The 21,929-nt window shown below is 45.0% G+C and overlaps 1 protein-coding gene across 1 annotated transcript; it reads right to left on the reverse strand.

The window, feature by feature from the left end:
* Positions 1–5,585: 5,585 nt before the first annotated feature.
* On the reverse strand, positions 5,586–21,173 carry CIMIP1 (ciliary microtubule inner protein 1). Its single transcript, XM_004014440.6, has 4 exons — positions 21,042–21,173; positions 13,365–13,446; positions 11,863–11,964; positions 5,586–6,037 (listed from the first exon to the last, which is right to left on the reverse strand). The coding sequence occupies exons 1-4, from the start codon at positions 21,107–21,109 to the stop codon at positions 5,876–5,878; spliced, it is 414 nt and encodes a 137-aa protein (XP_004014489.2). The 5' UTR covers positions 21,110–21,173; the 3' UTR covers positions 5,586–5,875.
* Between the last annotated feature and the right edge of the window lie 756 nt (positions 21,174–21,929).

The following is a 21,929-nucleotide window of genomic DNA, read 5'->3' on the forward strand; positions in this document are numbered from 1 at the left end:
TATGTCCAACACGATGACTTACCAATTTCAAACTCCAAAACACTTCCAGGTCCAGAAATACTCATTTGACAGCAAAGTTCATTTGGTAGCAAAATCTGAACCAAGAATCCTTAGAGTCTTTATTCCTTTCAGTTTGAGCCTTCACATATTTTACAACAAAAATACGAATGGATTTGACTTGGTGGGGCTGCCCTAGATCGTACCAGAAAGTGAAAGTGAAAGAGTTGGTCGCTCAGTCGTGTCTGACTCTTTGTGACCCCATGGACTATAGCCCACCAGGCTCCTCCGTCCATGTTATTCTCCAGGCAAGAATACTGGAGTGGGCTGTCATTTCCTTCTCCAGGGGATCTTCCCAACCCAGGGATCAAACTTGGGTCTCCCACTTTGCAGATGGATTCTTTACTGTCTGAGACATCAGGGAAGCCTCAGACCTTAGCAGAAGGGTTATGTAATACATAATATATGCACTATCTAAAATCTACAAAGCTCTAAATTCTCAGACACATCTGGTCCCATGCTGTGGATGCTGAAAACCCAGGGTCCATTGGGTGGGTACTCGGGTGTGTTTGAACACGTAAGAGCAAGAGATGTGTTTTCCGCTAGCTTTACTTCCTTTGATCATGTCATTTTCTTGAAACTCAAGCATCAGAGTTTCTAATTTGTCTTGGATGAGCTGTGCTTGTGACAGCATCCATTCCGAGTCCTTGGCCCAATTATGTTTTGCTTCATTTCCGAGGTCTCTCATTTAGACTGAGGCCGTCTGGATGGTCATTGCTCTGATGTATTTCAGCATCTTGTATCCAGGTTCGCCAGCCTCGTCTTGACCTTGGAAATGTGGTGACATTTATGAGGCCATTTGGACACCCACGAGGAGGTTGATTTCCATAGATTAAATGTCAAGTTTGAGACGGTCCAGGGTGATGGACTCCTCTATCCTGTCCACTCCCATTCTCAAATGTCCTTTGACTGGACATTTCTGCTCCATTATAAGCCCACAAGTGCCAACCAAATTACTCAGGTCGTCTGAATCCAGGGGATTGGGGTGGGGAGGCTCCAGGCAGTGTCAAGTGAGACGGGCAGAAATGTTGTCTCATTTTTATTTTTCAAAGAAAACATACATGTGGTTAGTTGGTGAATATATTACTGGAGGCAGGAAAAAAAAATCCCACCAACTGAGGTTTCTGAGATGTTAGTTAGTTTATAAAACCTAACTACCTGTGTATTGACCAGCGCAAAAGGGTAAAAAAGAATCTCTGTACATCAGTGTTTTAAGTAGAAGTAGTTTTATGGGGCGTTAAACACATGGACATAAACTTGGAGTAAGCATTATCTAAATTAAGTAGCGAAAAGCATTACATAGTCTTCTGGAAATTTAAATGTGTTTGTATTCTCGTTGTCGGGAGGATGTGTGTCTTCAGATTTTGATTTGAGTCTCTCCCTCTCTTTAAAGAAATCTTAGAGTTTATGGTCACCATGCTGAACGTTGCATACAACTGTGCATGCCGTACGATTCATCTGCCTTATAACTGGAAGTTTGTATGTTTGACCTCGTTCACCCATTTTCACCACCCGCACGTCTGACAACCATCAGTCTGCGCTCCGTCTCTAAGAGACTGCGTTTTTTTTTAAGATTGCACATAGAAGTGAAATCATACAGCATTTGTCTTTCTCTCTCTGAGTTAGCATCATGTTCTCTGTCTATCTGTGTTGTTGCAAATGCAGGATTTCCTTCCTTTTGATGGTGAATGACATTTCATTGCATACACACACACCACATTTTCTTACCCATTCGTCCACTGATGGGCACTTAGCTTGTTTCCAAACCTAGACCCTGCACAAAATGCTACAGTGAACACGGAGACGCAGATATCTCTTCCAGATAGAGATTTCATATCCTTCAGATAAATGCCCAAACGTGGAACTGCTGGATCATATGACAGCTCTATTTTAAACTTTTAGAGGAATCTTCATGACTGTTTCCTATAGTAACATGTCAATTTACATTCCCACCAACAGCACACAGGGTTGATCTGAATCTCTTGAATTTTTATTCCCTCAAGGAACTGAAGTCCATCAGATCTAAGTATGGATGTGCCCATTTCCTCTGCTGGTACACAGTGGGCACCGGGGCCAGGAGAGCCCTGAAAACCTTTAGAACCCAGAGTTCTGGTCTTTCTGAAGGTTCAGCTGTTCAGCCATGGCATGGTCCACTCTACTCCTCCAGGTCATTTCCTTTGACAGCGCTGACCGGTCTCCCTACAGCCTGGCTACTGATTAACAGAGACCAACGAATTAAAGTGAGAATTAAAGTTTTAGAAGAAGGATGTCCCTGGTGATAGAGTGGATAAGAATCTGTCTGCTAATACAGGGGGCACAGGTTCAGTCCCTGGTCTGGGAGGATCTCACATGCTGCAGGGCAGCTAAGCCCATATCCCACAACTACTAAAGCCCATGTGCCTTAGAGCCTGTGCTCTGAAACAAGAGAAGCCACTGCAATGAGAACCCCACACACTGCAACGAAAAGCCACCCCTGCTCGCCACAACTAGAGAGCAGTGAAGGAGTGAAAGTTGCTCAGTCACGTCTGACTCTGTGACCTTATGGACTGTTGCCTGCCAGGTGCCTCTGTCCATGGAATTCTCTAGGCAAGAATACTGGAGTGGGTAGCCATTCCTTTCTCCAGGGGATCCTTCCAATCAGGGATCAAACCCAGGTCTCCCACAATGCGGGTAGATTCTTTACTGTCTGAGCCACCAGGGAAGCCCCCAGCTAGAGAAGCCTGTGTAAAGCAGCAAAGACTCAGCACAGCCAAAAAAAAAAAAAAAGTTTCAGAAGAGTCAAACAGGATATATTGAATTGGGGTCCAGACAAAAGGGAGCCCTTCCATTTTGCTAGATATTTTTGTTGACACACGGTCATGGAAGATGGCTCTCAGATTCATTTTATGATCAGAAATTAGAACAAAAAGAAAAATCAGAATCACATCCGGGCTGCAGGGATGTGCTGTGTCACACACAGCAGTCAGACGGGAATGTGGTCCTGGTGGGGTTGAGACGAAGTTGGCAGACGGAAGAGTCTGGCTGCTCCGCTCGACTGCGGCGGCATCTGATCACAACAAGGGACGTGGGTTTCTTCAAGGGTAGATGCCTTGCCTGCAGCAATGACCGAGATGCCAAAACATTAGGATTTAAGCGGGGAGGACTTGGCCGAGCATCCTGGTGTTTAGTCTACAGCAGGCTCAACATCTGGGTGATTGGAGACATCTTTGGAGGTGAATGAGCCACGTGACCTGGTCTCATGTGAACACAGCCTGGATCAAGAGCAGAGAAAGAGAAACGCTCAGCAGAGAGTGTTTTCTGAGCAGGGAGAGGAGGCAGTAAAATCTACTCCAGACTCTGCTTGGCTCTGGCACGGCTGTAACCAAGGACCACAAGCCAGGTGACTTAAGCAACAGGAGTTGGTCCTCTCCCAGGGGAATCCGTGGTCCGTCTGCAGCCTGTAGGGTGGAATTCTGCCTTGTCTATTCCCGGCTTCTGGTGATTTGCTGGTGATTCTCAGCATCCTTGGCTTATAGATTGCTGCTGTTTAATCACTCAGTCGTGTCTGACTCTTTGCGACCCCATGAACTCTAACCCAGCAGGTTCCTCCGTCCATGGGATTATCCAGGCAAGAATACCCGAGTGGGTTGCCATTTCCTCCTCCAGGGAATCTTCCTGACCTAGGGATTGAACCTACATCTCCTGCATTGGCAAGCAGATTCTTTACCATCAGGCCACCAGGGAAGCTTGTGGATACACATCACTCCGATTTCTGCCTCATCACATGGCTTCTTCCCCATGTGTCTGTGTCTCCACCTGGCCGTCTCCTCCCTGTGTCTCTCCTCTTCTTACAAGGACACCAGTCATATTGGATTAAGTCTCCCCGCCCCAACTCCAGTATGACTTCATCCTAATTTAACTAATTCCCTCTGCAATGACCCTGTTTCTAAATCAGGCCACATTCACAGGTGCTGGAGGTTAGAACTATGACAGATCTTTCTTGGGGGCTACACAGTTCATCCCGTGATGCCTTGGTCCTCTTTTTCTCAGGACCTGAAGAGCTGTGATATCTCTCCTTTATATGTGTGGTACTTGGGATATCAGCATGATGACTGAGGGATTTCCTGGTGGCCGTGGTCCATGTGATCCACATGGCAGGCAATAAGGGCGGGCACCATGCTCAGAGGGAATGACGAGGTGTCTTGAAGGGCTGATTCTCTTGTGTTCTGGCTCTTCCAGGCCAGGCAGCCCGTGAGAGCCTGAGTTTCCTTCTCTGGTTTGGAGGCAAGCCTTAAGGGGCAGAGAACCAAGGAGAAGCCTGGGAGGAAGCTCTGTGCTGTGCCTCTGTTCTCAGTGCCTGATCAGCTGGCTCTGCAGCTGTCTGCAGCCAGGCCCCATCCCCCACCCCTGGGATAGTAGGGAGACCGATCCCTCAGGGAATAGCCTGCAGACTTTATAGAGAACCACGCCCCAAACAAGAGCAATTCTCCCCCAGGGTCTGTGGGGTTCTGACACTGAGCCTAGAACTTGGAGGGGATGGTGGCCCAGACTCAGCAGGAATCCTCTCCCCTTAGCACTGGGTGCCCCAGAGTCACAGAGCCCCTTTAGAAGTGCGCTAGTTGAGGCCTAGCACGCTAGGGTCAGGGAAAGGTTCTAGACGAGGGAATCTTTGGCTGGTAAAGCATACCCACCACACCTGGACAGGAAGGTGAGCAGGAGAGGTGTGGATGGGTGGGCCTCGCAGGTGGGTTCCACCAGGTACAAGTGCCTGCGGCCCACCTCGGTCAAGCAAACACGGGGAGGAACCCACCCCATGAACAGTGACACTGGGACCACCAGGAGGAGGAAGGAGCGTGACGTCATGGAGGGCAGGTAACTGACGTTGCTGCCCCTGTCCTGCCCACCTCAGGGCTGAAGGAGACACCATCCTTTGCTACTCACAAATGAAATGCAAACCCGCCTCCACAGGCCACGTGCAAACTCTCCCCTCTCCGGCTCCCTGGGGTCCAGCTGGTGGGGCCCAAGGGCCTGCTGGTTGCTCCTCATGGTCCTCTTGCACCAACTGGATGCCCCACTCCCCACGTCCACCCCCATTCGTAGGAACTGGAGCAAAGCCTCAGAGACAGGCAGAGAACTCAAATGCTGACCACAGGGTGGATGTCAAAGGCCCCCAGGCGAAGGACAATGGCCAGCTCAGCTGCTGTCTTTGCTGTGGTGGGTGGGTGGGTGGTTGGGTGGGGTGCGGACCAAGTCAGGATGAGGTTTCTAGGGAGCACTGGGAAACCCATCCTTCCTGGAAATCTGTGCTCACTGCTAATTTTGTGCTTGTTTCTGCTTTAAAGCTGTTCATATATTGCCGATATTCTGGGGAATGACTGTGGAGGGGTCCTCAGAGCACATTATTCCTCCTGAAAAGCAGGCCCAGGGGTGCTGGGGTACAGAAACACCTGGCCAACCACCTCATCTTAACAAGGATGGTGAGAAAGGGGATGGAAAGCGACAATAAGGGTTTAGACAAATATTTAAAAATGAGATCACATTGTGTCTTTTAAAGCTACCTCTAAAATTTCCAAGGTTTGAAAAAATATTCAGAGTCTATTTTGCCTTATTCATTGCATTAGCCAGGAATGAATGCATTACAAGAATGTTCCAGAAAGGAAGAACTGATGAAAATGTCTAAAGGCTGTTTTGTGTTCTTTTCAACAACATCCCATGAACACGTGTTGGGGGGAAACTCCATTCTCAGGGGGAGACCTGGAGCTTGTCCTTTCCTGGGCACAGGCACTGGGGCTGGCGGTCTGCCCTTCCTTGCCCCAGGGGCCAGGGTTTCCATCTGGACTCAGTGTATGCCTTGTTTCGGCCAGTTTAGCTCCTTGGCATATGCCCCTTTGCAGCTTCTGATCTCATCGTCGTGCTCCAGACACTTGTTCAGGCCCGGCACCCGGGACCGCCAGCCGATGAAGCCCTGCGTTGTCTTTGGGACTGGGGGGGAGGGCAGCACCTGCAATAGAAAGACAGAGGGTGAGTTGCCTTGGGCCACAGCCACAGGAGGTGTGTCTCCAGAGGCATCAGGATCGGCGTGTGAGACCTGGTGTGGAAAAGACAGAAAGAACCCTGGTACAGGTCACCAACAGACACATCGGTCAATGGAATAGAATAGAGAGCCCAGAAATGAACTTGCACTTCTATGGGCCCTTAATCCACCTGAAAGGAGGCAGGATATATAACGGGGAGAAGACATCCTCTGGGATACATGGTGTTGGGCAAACTGGACAGCTACTCGGTGGCTCAATGGGTAAAGAATCTGCCTGCAATGGAGAAGACACAGGAGACACAGGTTTGATCCTTGGGTGGGGAAGATCCCCTGGAGGAGGAAACGGCAACCCACGCTTCAGTATTCTTGCCTGGGTAATCCCATGGACAGAGGGGCCAGGTGGGCTATAGTCCATGGGGTCACAAGAGTCGGACATGACTTGGTGGCGATACAACAACATGTGAAAGAAGCAAACTGGTCCACTTCTCACATCATGCACAGAAATGAACTCAAATGGATTAAAGGCTTAAAGCTAAGATCTGCAATCATAAAACTCTAGAAGAAAACCTTGGCAGCATACTTTTTGATGTTGGTCTTAGCAATAATTTTTTGGATATGTCTCCTAAGGCAAAGGAAACTTTGGGTGGGTACTACATCAAACTAAATGGAAACTATCAATAGGACAAAAAGGCCGCCTACTGAACGGGGGAAGATATTTGCAAACGTATCCAATTAAGGGTTAATATCCAAATGTACAAAGAACTCATATAACTCAGCATCACAGAAACAAACAACTTGATTGAAAGGTAGATAGAGCACCTGAGTAGACATTTTCCCAAGGAAGATATACAGGTAGTTAATAGTCACAGGAAAATATTCAGTGTCACTAAACATCATACCTGTCAGAGTGGCCATCATAAAAAGACAACAAGTAACGTGTTGGCAATGATGGTGGGATGTAAACTGGTGCAGTTACTGTGGAAAACAGTTTGTTAGAAAAGTAAAAATAGATCTAACAATTCCACTCCTGGATATTTATCTAAAGTAAATGAAAGCACTAATTCAAAAAAGATATATACAATTCTATGTTAATTGAACATGTTAATGAAGGCTGAGCGCCGAAGTGTTGATGCTTTTGAACTGTGATGTTGGAGAAGACTCTTGAGAGTCCCTTGGACTGCGAGGAGATCAAACCAGTCAATCCTAAAGGAAATCAACCCTGAATATTCATTGGAAGGACTGATGCTGAAGCTGAAGCTCCAATCCTTTGGCCACCTGATGCGAAGAGCAGATTCATTGGAAAAGACCCTGATGCTGGGAAAGATTGAGGGCAGGAGGAGAAGGGGATGACAGAAGATGAGATGGTTGGATGGCATCACTAACTCAATGGACATGAGTTTGAGTAAACTCTGGGATACAGTGGAGGACAGAGGAGCCTGGTGTGCTGCAGTTCATGGGGTCACAAAGAGTTGGACATGACTTAACGACTAAACAACAATAAATGTTAACTGAACCATTATTTACAATAGCCAAGATAAGGAAGCAGTCTAAATGCCCATGAATAGATGAATGAATAAAGATGTGGTCTGTACACACAACGGGATATTACTCAGCAATAAAATGAATGAAACCTTCCCACTGGTGACAACATAGGTGGCCCTAGAAAAATTCTTAGCAGTGAAATAAGCCAGACAGAGAAAGACAAGTACTGCATGATTTCACTTACATACGTATTCTTAAAAAACAAAGGAACAACAGAAACAGAACCACAGAAACAGAGAACACACAGGTAGTTGCCAGAGGGGAGGTGGAGGAGGAGAGAAATAGGTGGAGATTAAGAGGTACAGACTTCCAGCTACAAAATAAATGAGTCACAGTAGGAAACGTACAGTGTGGGGAATATAGTCGGTAATTATGTAATATCTTTGTATGGTGACAGCTCATAACTAGACTTGTGATCATTTTCAAATGTTTAGAAACACTGAATCACTATGCTGTATAACAGAAACTAACAGTGTGGTAGGTCAATTATCTTCTAAAACAAACTCATAGGAAAAGAGATCGGTTTTGAGGTTACCAGAGGAAAGGCTGGAGAGGAGGGGGACAGGATGAAGGTGGTCAAAAGGTACAAGCTTCGAGTTATAAGATAAAAAATACTAGGGATGTAATGTACAACACGATAAATATAATGATTGCTGCTCTATGTTATATGCAAAAACAGTTACGATTAAGAGAATAAATCCTAAGAATTCTCATCACAAAGAGGAATGTTTTTCTAGTTCTTAAATTTTGTATCTGCATGAGATGATGGATCTTCACTAATCCTAGTGTGATAATCATTTCATGATGTATGTAAGTCAACTTCTGATGCTGTGTATTTTCTACTTACTCAGTAATGTATGTCAATTATAGCTCAATAAAACGGAGAAAAAAAAAATCAGAAAAGACAGAAAGAAGAGCCAGTGTCCCTAAGAAAGCTTCACTGAATGTAAGTACGCGCCAACTCGCTGGACTCAGAGATCACATGTTCCCTGAAAGTAATGATTGATCATCAAACATGTCTTTTTATCTCATAATGTTTAACATATTTAATTCATGACCTCCAGTAAAATAACTAAAAGAGCAAAAAAGAGAAACAAAAGCAAGGTGCAGATACATAGGATATTATAGCGCATAGTTGCTGTTTAGTTGCTAAGTTGTGTCTGACTCTTTGTGACCTCAGGGACTAGAACCCGCCATCCTCTGTCCATAGGATTCTCCAGGCAAGAATACTGGAGTGGGTTGCCATTTCCTTCTCCAGGGGAGATTTCTGACCCAGGGATCAAACCTGTATCTCCTGTGTCTCCTGCATCGGCAGGCAGGTTCACTACCACTGAGGCACCAGGGAAGCCACAGTTTACAGTGCCCTTTATAAAATATATGGCAATATTGTCAGATGGTAGCCTGGCAGTTATAGACCTTCCAGGTATGATTAGAAGGCTTTATGATATGTGTGTAAACACACACACACATTGACACACACACCGAACCATAGATACCACAGAAGTGAAAAAATTGATTCTAATTAAAAACCAAAAAGGAAATGGGATTCTATCTGAAATGAAGAAACACAATTTCATTTGTCAATTCCTTGAAATTTGAAAAATTTTTGGAAAATGAGGGTGAATGCTTATGCGAGGTTTGCCTTTCTATTTGAAATAAACTTCTGTCCTGCTCTTATGGGGGGATTTGAACCAAGACAGCAGGAAGGAATATTCGTTCAAGCAGAAGAACTGAGATGAAGAGGTTTAATATGCTTGGGGTTATAAGTTCACGCTTAGCTCAAAGGATCTTTGAATGAGGTGGTGGCGAGAGGGGACCGTCCTGGTGGGCCAGCTGCCACTGGTGGATGAAGGCCCTTAACATATGTTCTTGGTGAACTATTAACATTAATCTCCTGAGAGGCCCCACACAGGGAGGGTCATGAACAGATGCTGGTGGGGCCAGTTTGCTCCAGCCAGCAAGTTCTCCACAATGCTAGTCCAGACTGGCTGTCAGGCACACAGACTGACTTCAAGTCCAGCTTGTAAGAGAAATGCAGTAAGAATCCACCCCGGGAGCTCACAGTTCACCCATCAGATTGGCAAAGAGATGAAGACACCACCGTCAACATGGGTCTAGAGGGAAAATCTGTGAAGGGCAACATTACTGCTATCTATGAAAAAGGAAAACACAAACATGCTTTAACCTGACAATCCACCCCTCAGCATTTATCCTAAGACATCCTAATACCTGCATGTGCACGTACCAAGATTATTGTGGGAGACTGACTGCAGCCCTGTGTGTCACAGCAGATGCCTGGACACAGCCCACATGTCCATCCCCTGAAGACCCATTCAGTCACAGCCCCTCCACACCATGGAAAACTATGCAACAATGTAAAAGACGGAGGCAGCTGTGTGTTCTGAGATGGGATGACTTGGAAGATAAACTGCTAAGAGAAAAACGATGTATACAATGTGTAAAATATGGTATAAGTTGTGTATATTAGCTGCTCAGTTGTGTCTGACTCTTTGTGACCCCTTGAACTAGAGCCACCAGGCTCTTCTGTCAATGGGATTTCCCAGGCAAGATTACTGGAGTGGATAGCCATTTCCTTCTCCAGGGGATCTTCCTGACCCAGGGATTGAAATTGGGTCTCCTGCATTGCAGGCAGATTCGTTACCAGCTGAGCCACCAGGGAAGCCCGTCCAGGGTTAAGGGAAGGGTTATATAAATTATGGTCGATCTGTACAATTAAGAAAAATGCAGTCATTAACATATTAATGATTCAGAATGCTATGGGTAACTGCATGGAAAGATAAATAGGATATATTGTTGAATGAAAAAAGATTATAAAGCAGTCTGTGGAATTTTATTTTAAAATATGTATATATGCATGTGTGTATGAGTTTGTGTGTGTGTGTGTGTATGTGTATGTGTGTGTGTGTGTGTGTGTGTGTGTGTGTGTGTGTTGAAGGAGTAGCTGAGGATAGCACTTAAGAGCAGGACTCTGAAATCAGACACACTTGACCTTGGAAAAGTTGTTCAGTCTTTGTCAGCTTCGGTTTCCTCATGTGCAAAATGGGTTTGATGGCAATTATATCCATTCTTCAGGGATGTTGTGGAAATAAGATAACCATGTAAAGCACTCAGTATGGGGAGCAACTAAAGGGCAATAATAAAAGAATATGAGCTAGCATTTATTGGTGGTACATGGAGGTGTAGAAGGCATATGGAAGAACTCCCCAAAATGTTAACCATGGGTCAGTGTATATATATGGATATTTTAATTTATGATTTATATTTTGCTGCATTTCTAGAAAAATCAGCAAGTCTCTCTTGCTGTATAATCAGCAGAGGAACCCTCTCAATATCTCAGTGGAATGCATTCTTTCATTCATTCAGCTAATAGGTCGTACCCACTGAACGCCTAACTCAAACAAGCTGGCCATCCCATCTGACCCTGAGGGTGTCAGAGAAAGAAAACCCAGAATCGAACTCACCCATCCCTGGCCTCCTTCATCCTGAGTTTTCATCCCCCTTCCCCACATCGGGACATGGAAGTGCCTGCTCTATAGCCGGATGGAGAGCAGAACCCAGGATTAAAGTGACAGAGAAGGCATGAGAAGGGCTTTCCTGGTGGCTCAGACCATAAAGAATCTGTCTGCAAGGCAGGAGACCTGGGTTCGATCCCTGGGTTGGGAAGATCCCCTGAAGGAGGAAATGGGTACCCACTCCAGTATTCTTGACTGGAGAATCTTATGCACAGAGGAGCTTGGTGGGCTACAGTTCATGGGGTCGCAAAGAGTCAGACACAATTAAGCCACTAACACTTTCACTTTTCCCATGAGAGACGACCAGGGATATACAGAGCTCAGCAACTTCTAGAGGCATCTATCCCATGTCCACATCTGACTGGTCTTTGGTGGGGATACCGTCTATGTCTTCTCCCCTCTGGATGACCTGGTCACTCACTCAGGAACAAGAGTGACATTTTAAGAAGGCAATTCTCAATATTTGGCGGCCCTGCCTCCCTCTGCAAATCAGGCTCAGATCTCAGTTCCTTCCTCTGGACTCCAAGGTCCTGCACATATAGGGACCAATAACCTGCTGTGTCTCCCATGTGTGGGCTTAGGAAGGACTGGAAACCCATGTCCCTGTGGCCTGGGCACTGCTGTGCCCAAGGCTTGGCCCACCTGAAGCAACACCCTTTCCGGTGGGATGGAGATTTCTTACTTAGGAAAACAAGTACTTAAAAAGACTTTGCAAACCTTGATGTAGTTCTCCACTGGGGTCACTGGCCGGATGCGGAACCGCTCAGGAAGCTCGATTTTGGGCTTTGGGGTGGCTGGTTCTTCTTCACACTTGATCAGCTGAAACACAATCCCCAGAGGCAGGGCCCCACAGGTTGAGACCTCAGGAGCTTCCTTTCACCGTGCCCCCAGAACAAGACTCTTCACAGGTGACAAAGGCGGGACTCAGGTCAGTGTTAGAAAGGGGCAGAGTGGGGACGTGCAGGCAGCCCAGCTCAGGCCCAGGCTCCCATAGACTGCCCATTTACTGCCCCGCCCTTGATGTGAGAACATGTTACAGGTTATGGACTCAAACTAAAAACCTGCCAGCAAGGCTCAGGACCAACCTCTTAAACTATGAGGACAGCCCTCAACCCCCCCACTTTTAATTTTTAAAGCAATTTTGAACTCTTCAAAATCCTGATTTAATTACACATGAAGACTATTAATACAGATTCTTTTATGCATATCATATTAATAAGGACTCATTTTATGCATAAAATTTCAAATTGTGTAACTCTCCAAGTATTAAGAAAGCTCATTAAGAATGGCATAATTTCAGAGCCAGTGGGACAGGGTGAATTACAAAGGGGGTTTATACTGTCTAGAATCAAGTACGTTTTGAACTATGCTGCCCTTGAGTGATTCTGCCTCCCTCTAGAGAAATGTGGTTTCCTCATGTTGTGTCCTAGGGATCTCATGGAAGGTTTCAAACCGCTGGCCACCATCCTGGTGAAGCCCACATAAGCCCACATATATGTGGGTCTTTATATGGTTTTATAAATGGAGCCACTATTCTAGACTCAGACATTTTCATTAAAGCATCTGAATTTCCAGACTCTCTTGAACGATAAGAAAATGCAGCTGAGTCTGTCTTTCCTGGGAGCCCTCAGCAGAGTGATGATGGTGCCTCTGGCTGGGGTCAGACGTCTCTGCTGATGTCCCCAATAACTCCCTATTTATTATCTCTGGTCCTTTCCCTCATTTCTGGTGTAGGAAATACCAAGAGTTATTTTCCTAATAATCCTGCAGATGCTCACTTGGCCTCTCCTGTCTTTCCCTCTGAACCTCACAGTCACTCAACGAGGCAGTGAAGACTATCACCCCATTTTACAGATGGCAAGTCCAAGGCTGAGTAACCCTGGAATCAACCAGACCACCATCTCCCTTTGGTGCCTTTCTTAGCTGTGTGAATTTGTCCTTTTTTGAGCTAAAATTCCTCATGTGTAAAATGGGCCTCAAATAGCATCCTTCTCTGCACAGGGGTTGTCTTATGAACTCAACGAGCTGGTTCTGATGAAGCACCTAGAACGTGCCTGGCATGTAGTAAAAGCTCAATAAATTAGTAAATCAAAGGAACTTTCAGGTGTCAGCCATCTTCATCTATAACATGCTGTATAAATTTATTCCTTTGAATTAAATACTTCATAACCATTTGTTCTTGAGTCTATAACTTCCAGGGTCATCAACTTTACATTTACCTCCTCGAAGGGTGTTGATAAAAATCCCCAGTTCTGGGCCCAGTTTTGCCGTGCTTCGTTTTCAGCCTTCAGACGATATTTCCTGGAAAAAAAAAAAAAGTTCTTAAGTGATGTACAACATTTGAAAACGGTTGACATAGCAAACCCCAACAGGTGCCCTGGGGAGAATTTGACCTTCATTGATGCACCTGGACTGAGTGATGATTCCAAGACAGGGAGAGAGTGGGAGGCCCTGTCGCTGGGGGATTGTCACTCATGAAAGGGAGACACGTGTCTTAGAACCACAGATGCTGGTTGGATGGTACATCAAGGACCAGACAAGACTAGAGCTGCCTCTGCCCTAGGGGTCATCTCGATACTGGATCCCTTATTTTAGGGGCCCTTGGACCTACAGTAATGGGGGGGGGTGTTAAATCATGGTGGAGGTACAAGTAAAGTTCCTTTGTTTTCAGAGCAAGGACCAGGGCAGCATGAGGCACGAGGGTGCAAAATTTAAGGAGGCATCCATTCCCAGTTCCTGCAAGGGCAGAGCCAGAATCTGCATGACCTTGACATGGAGCCCTCCTTAAACACTACACCCCAGGCCCCTCATTTGTTCCACCCTAATCCTGGCCCTGCTTTTGCTGCACACGTAATATAATTTATACATAACTACTCACGAGCTGAGGTGAGTTTCAGTTGAAGTGCAGGTGTGTCTTTTGCAAAAAAAAACTGATTAGACATTTATTCATTTTGATTTTCAAGTTTTCTTTCCTATTTTGGAGCCAGTGTCTGCACCCCAAGCCCCCTCTAATGTCTCAACAGTTTCTGAGGCCCAAGCGATTTCCCCGGGGGCTGAGCACCTAAATCAGTTAAACCACTCAGTCGTGTCCGACTCTTTGCAACCCCATGGACTGCAGCATGCCAGGCTTCCCTGTCTGTCACCAACACCCAGAGCTTGCTCAGACTCATGTCCATCAAGTTAGTGATGCCGTCCAACCCATCTCATCCTCTGTCGTCCCCTTCTCCCCCCACATTCAATCTTTCCCAGCATCAGGGTCTTTCCCAATGAGTCAGTTCTTCCCATCAGTGGCCAAAGTATTGGAATTTCAGCTTCAGCATCAGTCCTTCCAAGGAATATTCAGGACTGATTTCCTTTAGGATTGACTGGTTTGATCTCCTTGCAGTCCAAGGGACTCTCAAGAGTCTTTTCCAACACCACAGTTCAAAAGCATCAGTTATTCAGTGCTCAGCTTTCTCTATGGTCCGACTCTCAGAATCATACATGACTACTGGAAAAACCATAGCTTTGACTAGATGGACCTTTGTTGGCAAAGTAATGTCTCTGTTTTTCAATATGCTGTCTAGGTTGGCCATAGCTTTTCTTCCAAGGAGCAAGCGTCTTTTAATTTCATGGCTGCAGTCACCATCTGCAGTGATTTTGGAGCCTCCCCCCAAATAAAGTCTCATCTCACTGTTTCCATTGTTTCCCCATCTATTTGCCATGAAGTGATGGGACTGGATGCCATGATCTTAGTTTTCTGAAAGTTGAGTTTTAAGCCAACTTTTTCACCCTCCTCTTTCGCTTTCATCAAGAGGCTCTTTAGTTCTTCTTCGCTTTCCGCCATAAGGGTGGTGTCATCTGAATATCTGAGGTTGTTGATATTTCTCCCAGCAATCTTGCTTCCAGCTTGTGCTTCATCCAGCCCAGCATTTCGCATGATGTACTCTGCATATAAGTTAAATAAGCAGGGTGACAATATATAGCCTTGGCATACTCCTTTCCCAATTTGGAACCAGTCTGTCGTTCCATGTCGAATTCTAATTGTTGCTTCTTGACCTGCATACAGATTTCTCAGGAGGCAGGTCAGGTGGTCTGGTATTCCCATCTCTTTCAGAATTTTCCACAGTTTGTTGTGATCCACACCGTCAAAGGCTTTTGCATAGTCAATAAAACAAAAGTAGATATTTTTCAGGAACTCTCTTCCTTTTTCCATGATCCAACGGATGTTGGCAATTTGATCTCTGGATCCTCTGCCTTTTCTAAATCCAGCTTGAAAATCTGAAAGTTCATGGTTCTTGTACTGTTGAAGCCTGGCTTGGAGAATTTTGAGCATTACTTTGCTAACGTATGAGATGAGTACAATTGTTCGGTAGTTTGAACACTCTTTGGCACTGCCTTTCTTTGGTATTGGAATGAAAACTGACCTTTTCCAGTCCTGTGGCCACAGCTGAGTTTTCCAAAATTGCTGGCATATTGAGTGAAGCACTTTCACAGCATCATCTTTCAGGATTGGAAATAGCTCAACTGGAATTCTATCCTCTCCACTAGCTTTGTTTGTAGTGATGCTTCCTAAGGCCCACTTGACTGCATTCTAGGATGTCTGGCTCTAGGTGAGTGATCACAGCATCATAGCTATCTGGGTCGTGAAGATCTTTTTTGTACAATTCTGTGTATTCTTGCCACCTCTTCTTAATATCTTCTGCTTCTGTTAGGTCCATACCATTTCCGTCCTTTATTGTGCCCATCTTTGCATGAAATGTTCCCTTGGTATTTCTAATTATCTTCAAGAGATCTCTAGTCTTTCCCATTCTATTGCTTTTCTTTATTTCTTTGCATAGATCACTGAGGAAGGCTTTCTTATCTTTCCTGCTGTTCTTTGGAACCCTGCATTCAAATGGGTTTATCTTTCCTTTTCTCCTTTGCCTTTCACTTCTCTTCTTTCCTCAGCTGTTTGTAAGGCCTCCTCAGACAACCATTTTGCCTTTCTTCATTTTTTCTTGGAGATGGTCTTATCACTGCCTCCTGTACAATGTCACGAACCTCTGTCCACAGTTTTTCAGGTACTCTGTCTATCAGATACAATCCCTTGAATCTAGTTGTCACTTCCACTGTATAATCGTAAGGGATTTGATTTAGATCATGGTAAAGCATCTGTCTACAATGCAGGACACCTGGGTTCAATCCCTGGGTTGGGAAGATTCTGTGGAGAAGGAAATGGCAACCCACTCCAGTACTCTTGCCTAGAAAATCCCATGGATGGAGGAGCCTGGTGTCCATGGGGTCACAAAGAGTTGGACACGACTGAGCGACTTCACTTTCACTTTCTTTTCATACCTGAATGGTCTAGTGGTTTTCTCTACTTTCTTCAATTTAAGCCAGAATTTGGCAATAAGGAGTTCATGATCTGAGCCACAGTCTGTTCCGGATCTTGTTTTTGCTGACTGTATAGAGCTTCTCCTTTGGCTGCAAAGAATATAATCTATCTGATTTTGGTATTGACCATCTGGTGATGTCCATGTGTAGAGTCTGCTCTTATGTTGTTGGAAGAGGGTGTTTGCTATGACCAGTGAATTATCTTAGCAAAAACTCTGTTAGCCTTTGCCCTGCTTCATTTTGTACTCCAAGACTAAATTTGCCTGTTACTCCAGGTATCTCTTGATTTCCTATTTCTGCATTTCAGTCCCCTATAATGAAAAGGACATCTTTTTTGGAGGAGCATGACCCTGCCCATTAGAACAAGACCCAGTTTTCCGTACAGTCAGTCTCTCCCATCAGGAAACTTCCATAAGCCTCTAATCCTTATCCCTCAGAGGGAAGACAGAATGAAAACCACAATCACAGAAAACTAACCAAACTGATCACATGGACCACAGCTTTGTCTAACTCAATAAAACTATGAGCCATGCCATGTAGAGACATCCAAGACGGGCGGGTCATGGTGGAGAGTTCTGACAAAACGTGGTCCACTGGAGAAGGAATGGCAAACCACTTCAGTATTCTTGAGAACCCCATGAACAGTATGAAAAGGCAAAAAGATAGGACACTGAAAGATGAACTCCCCAGGTCAGTAGGTGCCCAATATGCTACTGGAGAAGAGTGGAGAAATAACTCCAGAAAGAATGAAGAGACAGAGCCAAAACAAAAACAACGCCCAGTTATGGATGTGACTGATGATGGAAGTAAAGTCCGATGCTGTAAAGAACAATATTGCATAGGAACCTGGAATGTTAGGTCCATGAATCAAGGTAAATCAGAAGTGGTCAAACAGGAGATGGCAAGAGTGAACACCGACATTTTAGGAATCAGTGAGCACCTAAAGCTGAGTCTTTATTTCCAAAGAAAGTGTAACATGAGACAAAAATATGAGCCATATATGTACTTAGAGTGTTCTAGAGCCACATTTTTTAAAAAAAGCAAAAACAAACAGATAAATTTAATTCTGGTGTCAATTTTTAGGGGCATGAAGTTTTTGAAATCTAGTGTTTCATATTTATAGCTCATTCCAATTTGGAATAGTTACCTATCTAGTGCTCAATAGCCACTGTGACATGGGACAGAACAGTCTAAGGGTTTAACTGGCTCTGTTCACCAAGGAGGGGCCCTCTGATTTGGGTCTTGAAGGATAGTAAGAGTTTGTTTGGTGGGGGAAGAGAGGAAAAGGCATTCTAAGCAGAGGAAACAGACCCTGCTATGGTAGTATAATATTCCTACTGTGGGTACTTGGATAAAAATAAAGATTAAAAAAATAATAATAGCATGTATTTATTGCAAATAATACTGGCTTTCCATTTTCAAGAGTGATATAAAGTTTTCTATAAAAAACTGGAAATAGAACTGCCTTATGACCTAGCAATCCCACTGCTGGGCATACACACCGAGGAAACCAGAATTGAAAGAGACACATGTACCCCAATATTCATCACAGCGCTGTTTATAATAGCCAGGACATGGAAGCAACCTAAATGTCCATCAGCAGATGAATGGATAAGAAAGCTGTGGTACATATACACAATGGAGTATTACTCAGCCATTAAAAAGAATACATTTGAGTCAGTTCTAATGAGGTAGATGAAACTGGAGCCTATTACACAGAGTGAAGCCAGCCAGAAAGAAAAACACCAATACAGTATACTAACCCATATATATACGGAATTTAGAAAGATGGTAATGATAACCTTGTATGTGAGACAGAAAAAGAGACATAGATGTATAGAACAGTCTTTTGGACTCTGTGGGAGAGGGAGAGGGTGGGATGATTTGGGAGAATGGCATTGAAACATGTATAATATCATATATGAAATGAATTGCCAGTCCAGATTCGATGCATGATACAGGATGCTTGGGGCTAGTGCACTGGGATGACCCAGAGGGATGGTACGGGGAGGGAGGTGGGAGGGGGGTTCAGGATGGAGAACACGTGTACACCCGTGGTGGATTCATGTTGATGTATGGCAAAACCAATATTATATTGTAAAGTAATTAGCCTCCAATTAAAATAAATAAATTTATATTCAAAAAAAGAAGAAAAAAGTTTTCTATAAAAATAAGTTCATTAGGTCAAACAAAGCTAATTTAAAGAAAAATATGAAATGACTATTATAGAATTTTCAAGGATTGGTAAAAGTCTTAAGAGATGAAAATAGATAACTGAAGTTTAAGAGGTTAGTGATGATGGTTTGTTGTTGCTAAATATCCCCCGGTGAAGGGAAATGACTACCCAGTCAAGTATTCTTGCCTGGAGAATTCCGTGGACAGAGGAGCCTGGCAGATTACAGTTCATGGGGTAGCAAAGAGTCGGACACTACTGAGTGACTAACACTGCATTTACTTACTTGTATCTAAATTAGTAACTTTCCATATTGGTTAAAACTTCAAAGAGATGGGATATTACCTAGCAATGGGACAGAAAGGCAAATAGAAACATCCATTATAGATGTTTACTGAATATGAATCTTTTAGAAAATGGATTTAATTCTTTAAAACTTCTTGTTAAGAAACCAGGATAAGCAAGAGTAAATGTAAAGTGCTCTCTTTCGAACTGAACAAATACTCAGTTCAGTTCAGTCTCTCAGTTGTGTCCGACTCTTCACAACCCCATGAATCACAGCACGCCAGGCCTCCCTGTCCATCACCAACTCCTGGAGTTCACTCAAACTCATGTGCATCGAGTCGGTGATGCCATCCAGCCATCTCATCCTCTGTCATCTCCTTCTCCTCCTGCCCTCAATCCCTCCCAGCATCAGGGTCTTTTCCAATGAGTCAACTCTTCATATGAGGTGCCTAAAGTATTGGAGTTTCAGCCTCAGCATCAGTCCTCCCAATAAACACCCAGGACTGGTCTGCTTTAGGATGGACTGGTTGGATCTCCTTGCAGTCCAAGGGACTCTCAAGAGTCTTCTCCAACACCACAGTTCAAAAGCATCAATTCTTCAGCGCTCAGCCTTCTTTCACAGTCCAACTCTCGTATCCATACATGACCACTGGAAAACCATAGCCTTGACTAGACGGACATTTGTTGGCAAAGTAATGTCTCTGCTTTTTAATATGCTGTCTAGGTTGGCCATAACTTTCCTTCCAAGGAGTAAGCGTCTTTTAATTTCATGCTGCAATAGCCATCTGCAGTGATTTTGGAGCCCAGAAAAATAAAGTCAGTCACTGTTTCCACTGTTTCCCCATCTATCTGCCATGAAGTGATGGGACCGAATGCCATGATCTTAGTTTTCTGAGTGTTGAGCTTTAAGCCAACTTTTTCACTTTCCTCTTTCACTTTCATCAAGAGGTTCTTTCGTTCTTCTTCACTTTCTGCCATAAGGATGGTGTCATATGCATATCTGAGGTTATTGATATTTCTCCCGGCAATCTTGATTCCAGCTTGTGCTTCCTCTAGCCCAGTGTTTCTCATGATGTACTCTGCATATAAGTTAAATAAGCAGGGTGACAATATACAGCCTTGACGTACTCCTTTTCCTATCTGGAACCAGTCTGTTCCATGTCCAGTTCTAACTGTTGTTTCCTGACCTGCATACAGGTTTCTCAAGAGGCATGTCAGGTGGTCTGGTATTTCCATCTCTTTCAGAATTTTCCCCGGTTTATTGTGATCCACACAGTCAAAGGCTTTGGCATAGTCAATAAAGAAAAAATAGATGTTTTTCTGGAACTCTCTTGCTTTTTCCATGATCCAGTGGATGTTGGCAATTTGATGTCTGGTTCCTCTGCCTTTTCTAAAACCAGGACAAAGCTATTGGAGGTGATGGAATTCCAGTCAAGCTATTTCAAATCCTTAAAGATGATGCAGTGAAAGTGCTGCACTCAGTATGCCAGCAAATTTGGAAAACTCAGCAGTGGCCACAGGACTGGAAAAGGTGAGTTTTCACTCCAATCCCAAAGAAAGGCAATGCCAAAGAATGCTCAAACTACTGCACAATTGCACTCATTTCACACGCTAGTAATGCTCAAAATTCTCCAAGCCAGGCTTCAGCAATACGTGAACGGTGATCTTCCAGATGTTCAAGCTGGTTTTAGAAAAGGCAGAGGAACCAGAGATCAAATTGCCAACATCCGCTGGATCATGGAAAAGCAAGAGAGTTCCAGAACAAATATTACGATTTTTAAAAACATTGGGTAAATCTTAAAAATAAGCACTCAACCGTCGGCTCTCAACAAGCAAAGCTTTGCAGAGGGCTGTAGAGCCAGATGCAAAATGTTTCAGGCCTTTACGGTGCGCCAAAGAGAAGAGAAAGAGAAAGGCTCTTTGTCAATGTCCCCTTTCCGCAAGGCATCCCCACCACCTCCAGCACAGGCTCCTAGCGCCCAAAAGTCGACCACTTCCAGGACTTGGTGGGAAAACTGAGGCTGCCAGGTGTGCACACTTTGGGTGGGAACGGCCCACTGGGTTACTGAGTCCCCGGCGTTACCAGATCTCATCCTGGGCCACCAGGTTCATTCGCTCGGCCGCAGCAGTGCTGATCGGTTTCTGCGCCATGGGGCCTGGGGTCTTGGCACGCCCCCGCGCGCTCAGGCCTCGGGCTCAGCGTCTCAAGTCTCCTGGGAGACCGGTTGCTGAGCAACGAGGGACGCGGAGGCGGAGCCAGGGCCGCACCTGGAGAGATTGGGGCAGCCGGGCTCTCCTCTCCAGGCGTCAGGGCTCCTACTGACAATCTTGGTCCACAGTCACGGTCTTCGCGCGCCTCCCTGCCCACCAGCTTTGTCCGGGGCTGTCACAACCCTCCTCCTCTGCGGAAAACCTTGGGGAAACCTCACGACCTTACACTCCCTCCTCCTTTTAGACTTGTCACGCAAGTATACTTGCCAGGTGTACCAAGCCTAAGCGTACGGAGCTTAATGGATTCCGTCATAGAGACTCCTGTAACCACCGCCTAGATTACGAAATAGGTCACCCCAGCCCACCTCTTTTGTCGACTTCTGTTAGCATCCTGGTGTCGTTTTTCTCTGGCTTCCTTGTTCCAGTGTTACGTTTGAGAGGTTCATCCGTATTGCCGCGGATACCCAGGGTGCGGTCACTTCGATGCGGATGGCACTGGGGCCAATCTTTGGGGCCTCCATGAAAATGCTTCTGTGAATTTCAGCTCACGTGGCTTTTGGCTATACACGCATGTGGCTATACATGCATTTCTTTGGCATCCATTCTTTATAATTATCTCCAAATGCAGCTCAAAGATAATACTGCCTTCCGACCCCACACTCCAACCTCTCTTTCATGCCCATCAACACTAATCCCTCATCACTGGGATGCTCATGGGGTGTTTGTTGACTGACCTATTGACCTCCCTGCCCTAGCTTCC

Source organism: Ovis aries, chromosome 13, assembly GCF_016772045.2.
Source record: "Ovis aries strain OAR_USU_Benz2616 breed Rambouillet chromosome 13, ARS-UI_Ramb_v3.0, whole genome shotgun sequence".
In the NCBI taxonomy this organism is placed as follows: domain Eukaryota; kingdom Metazoa; phylum Chordata; class Mammalia; order Artiodactyla; family Bovidae; genus Ovis; species Ovis aries.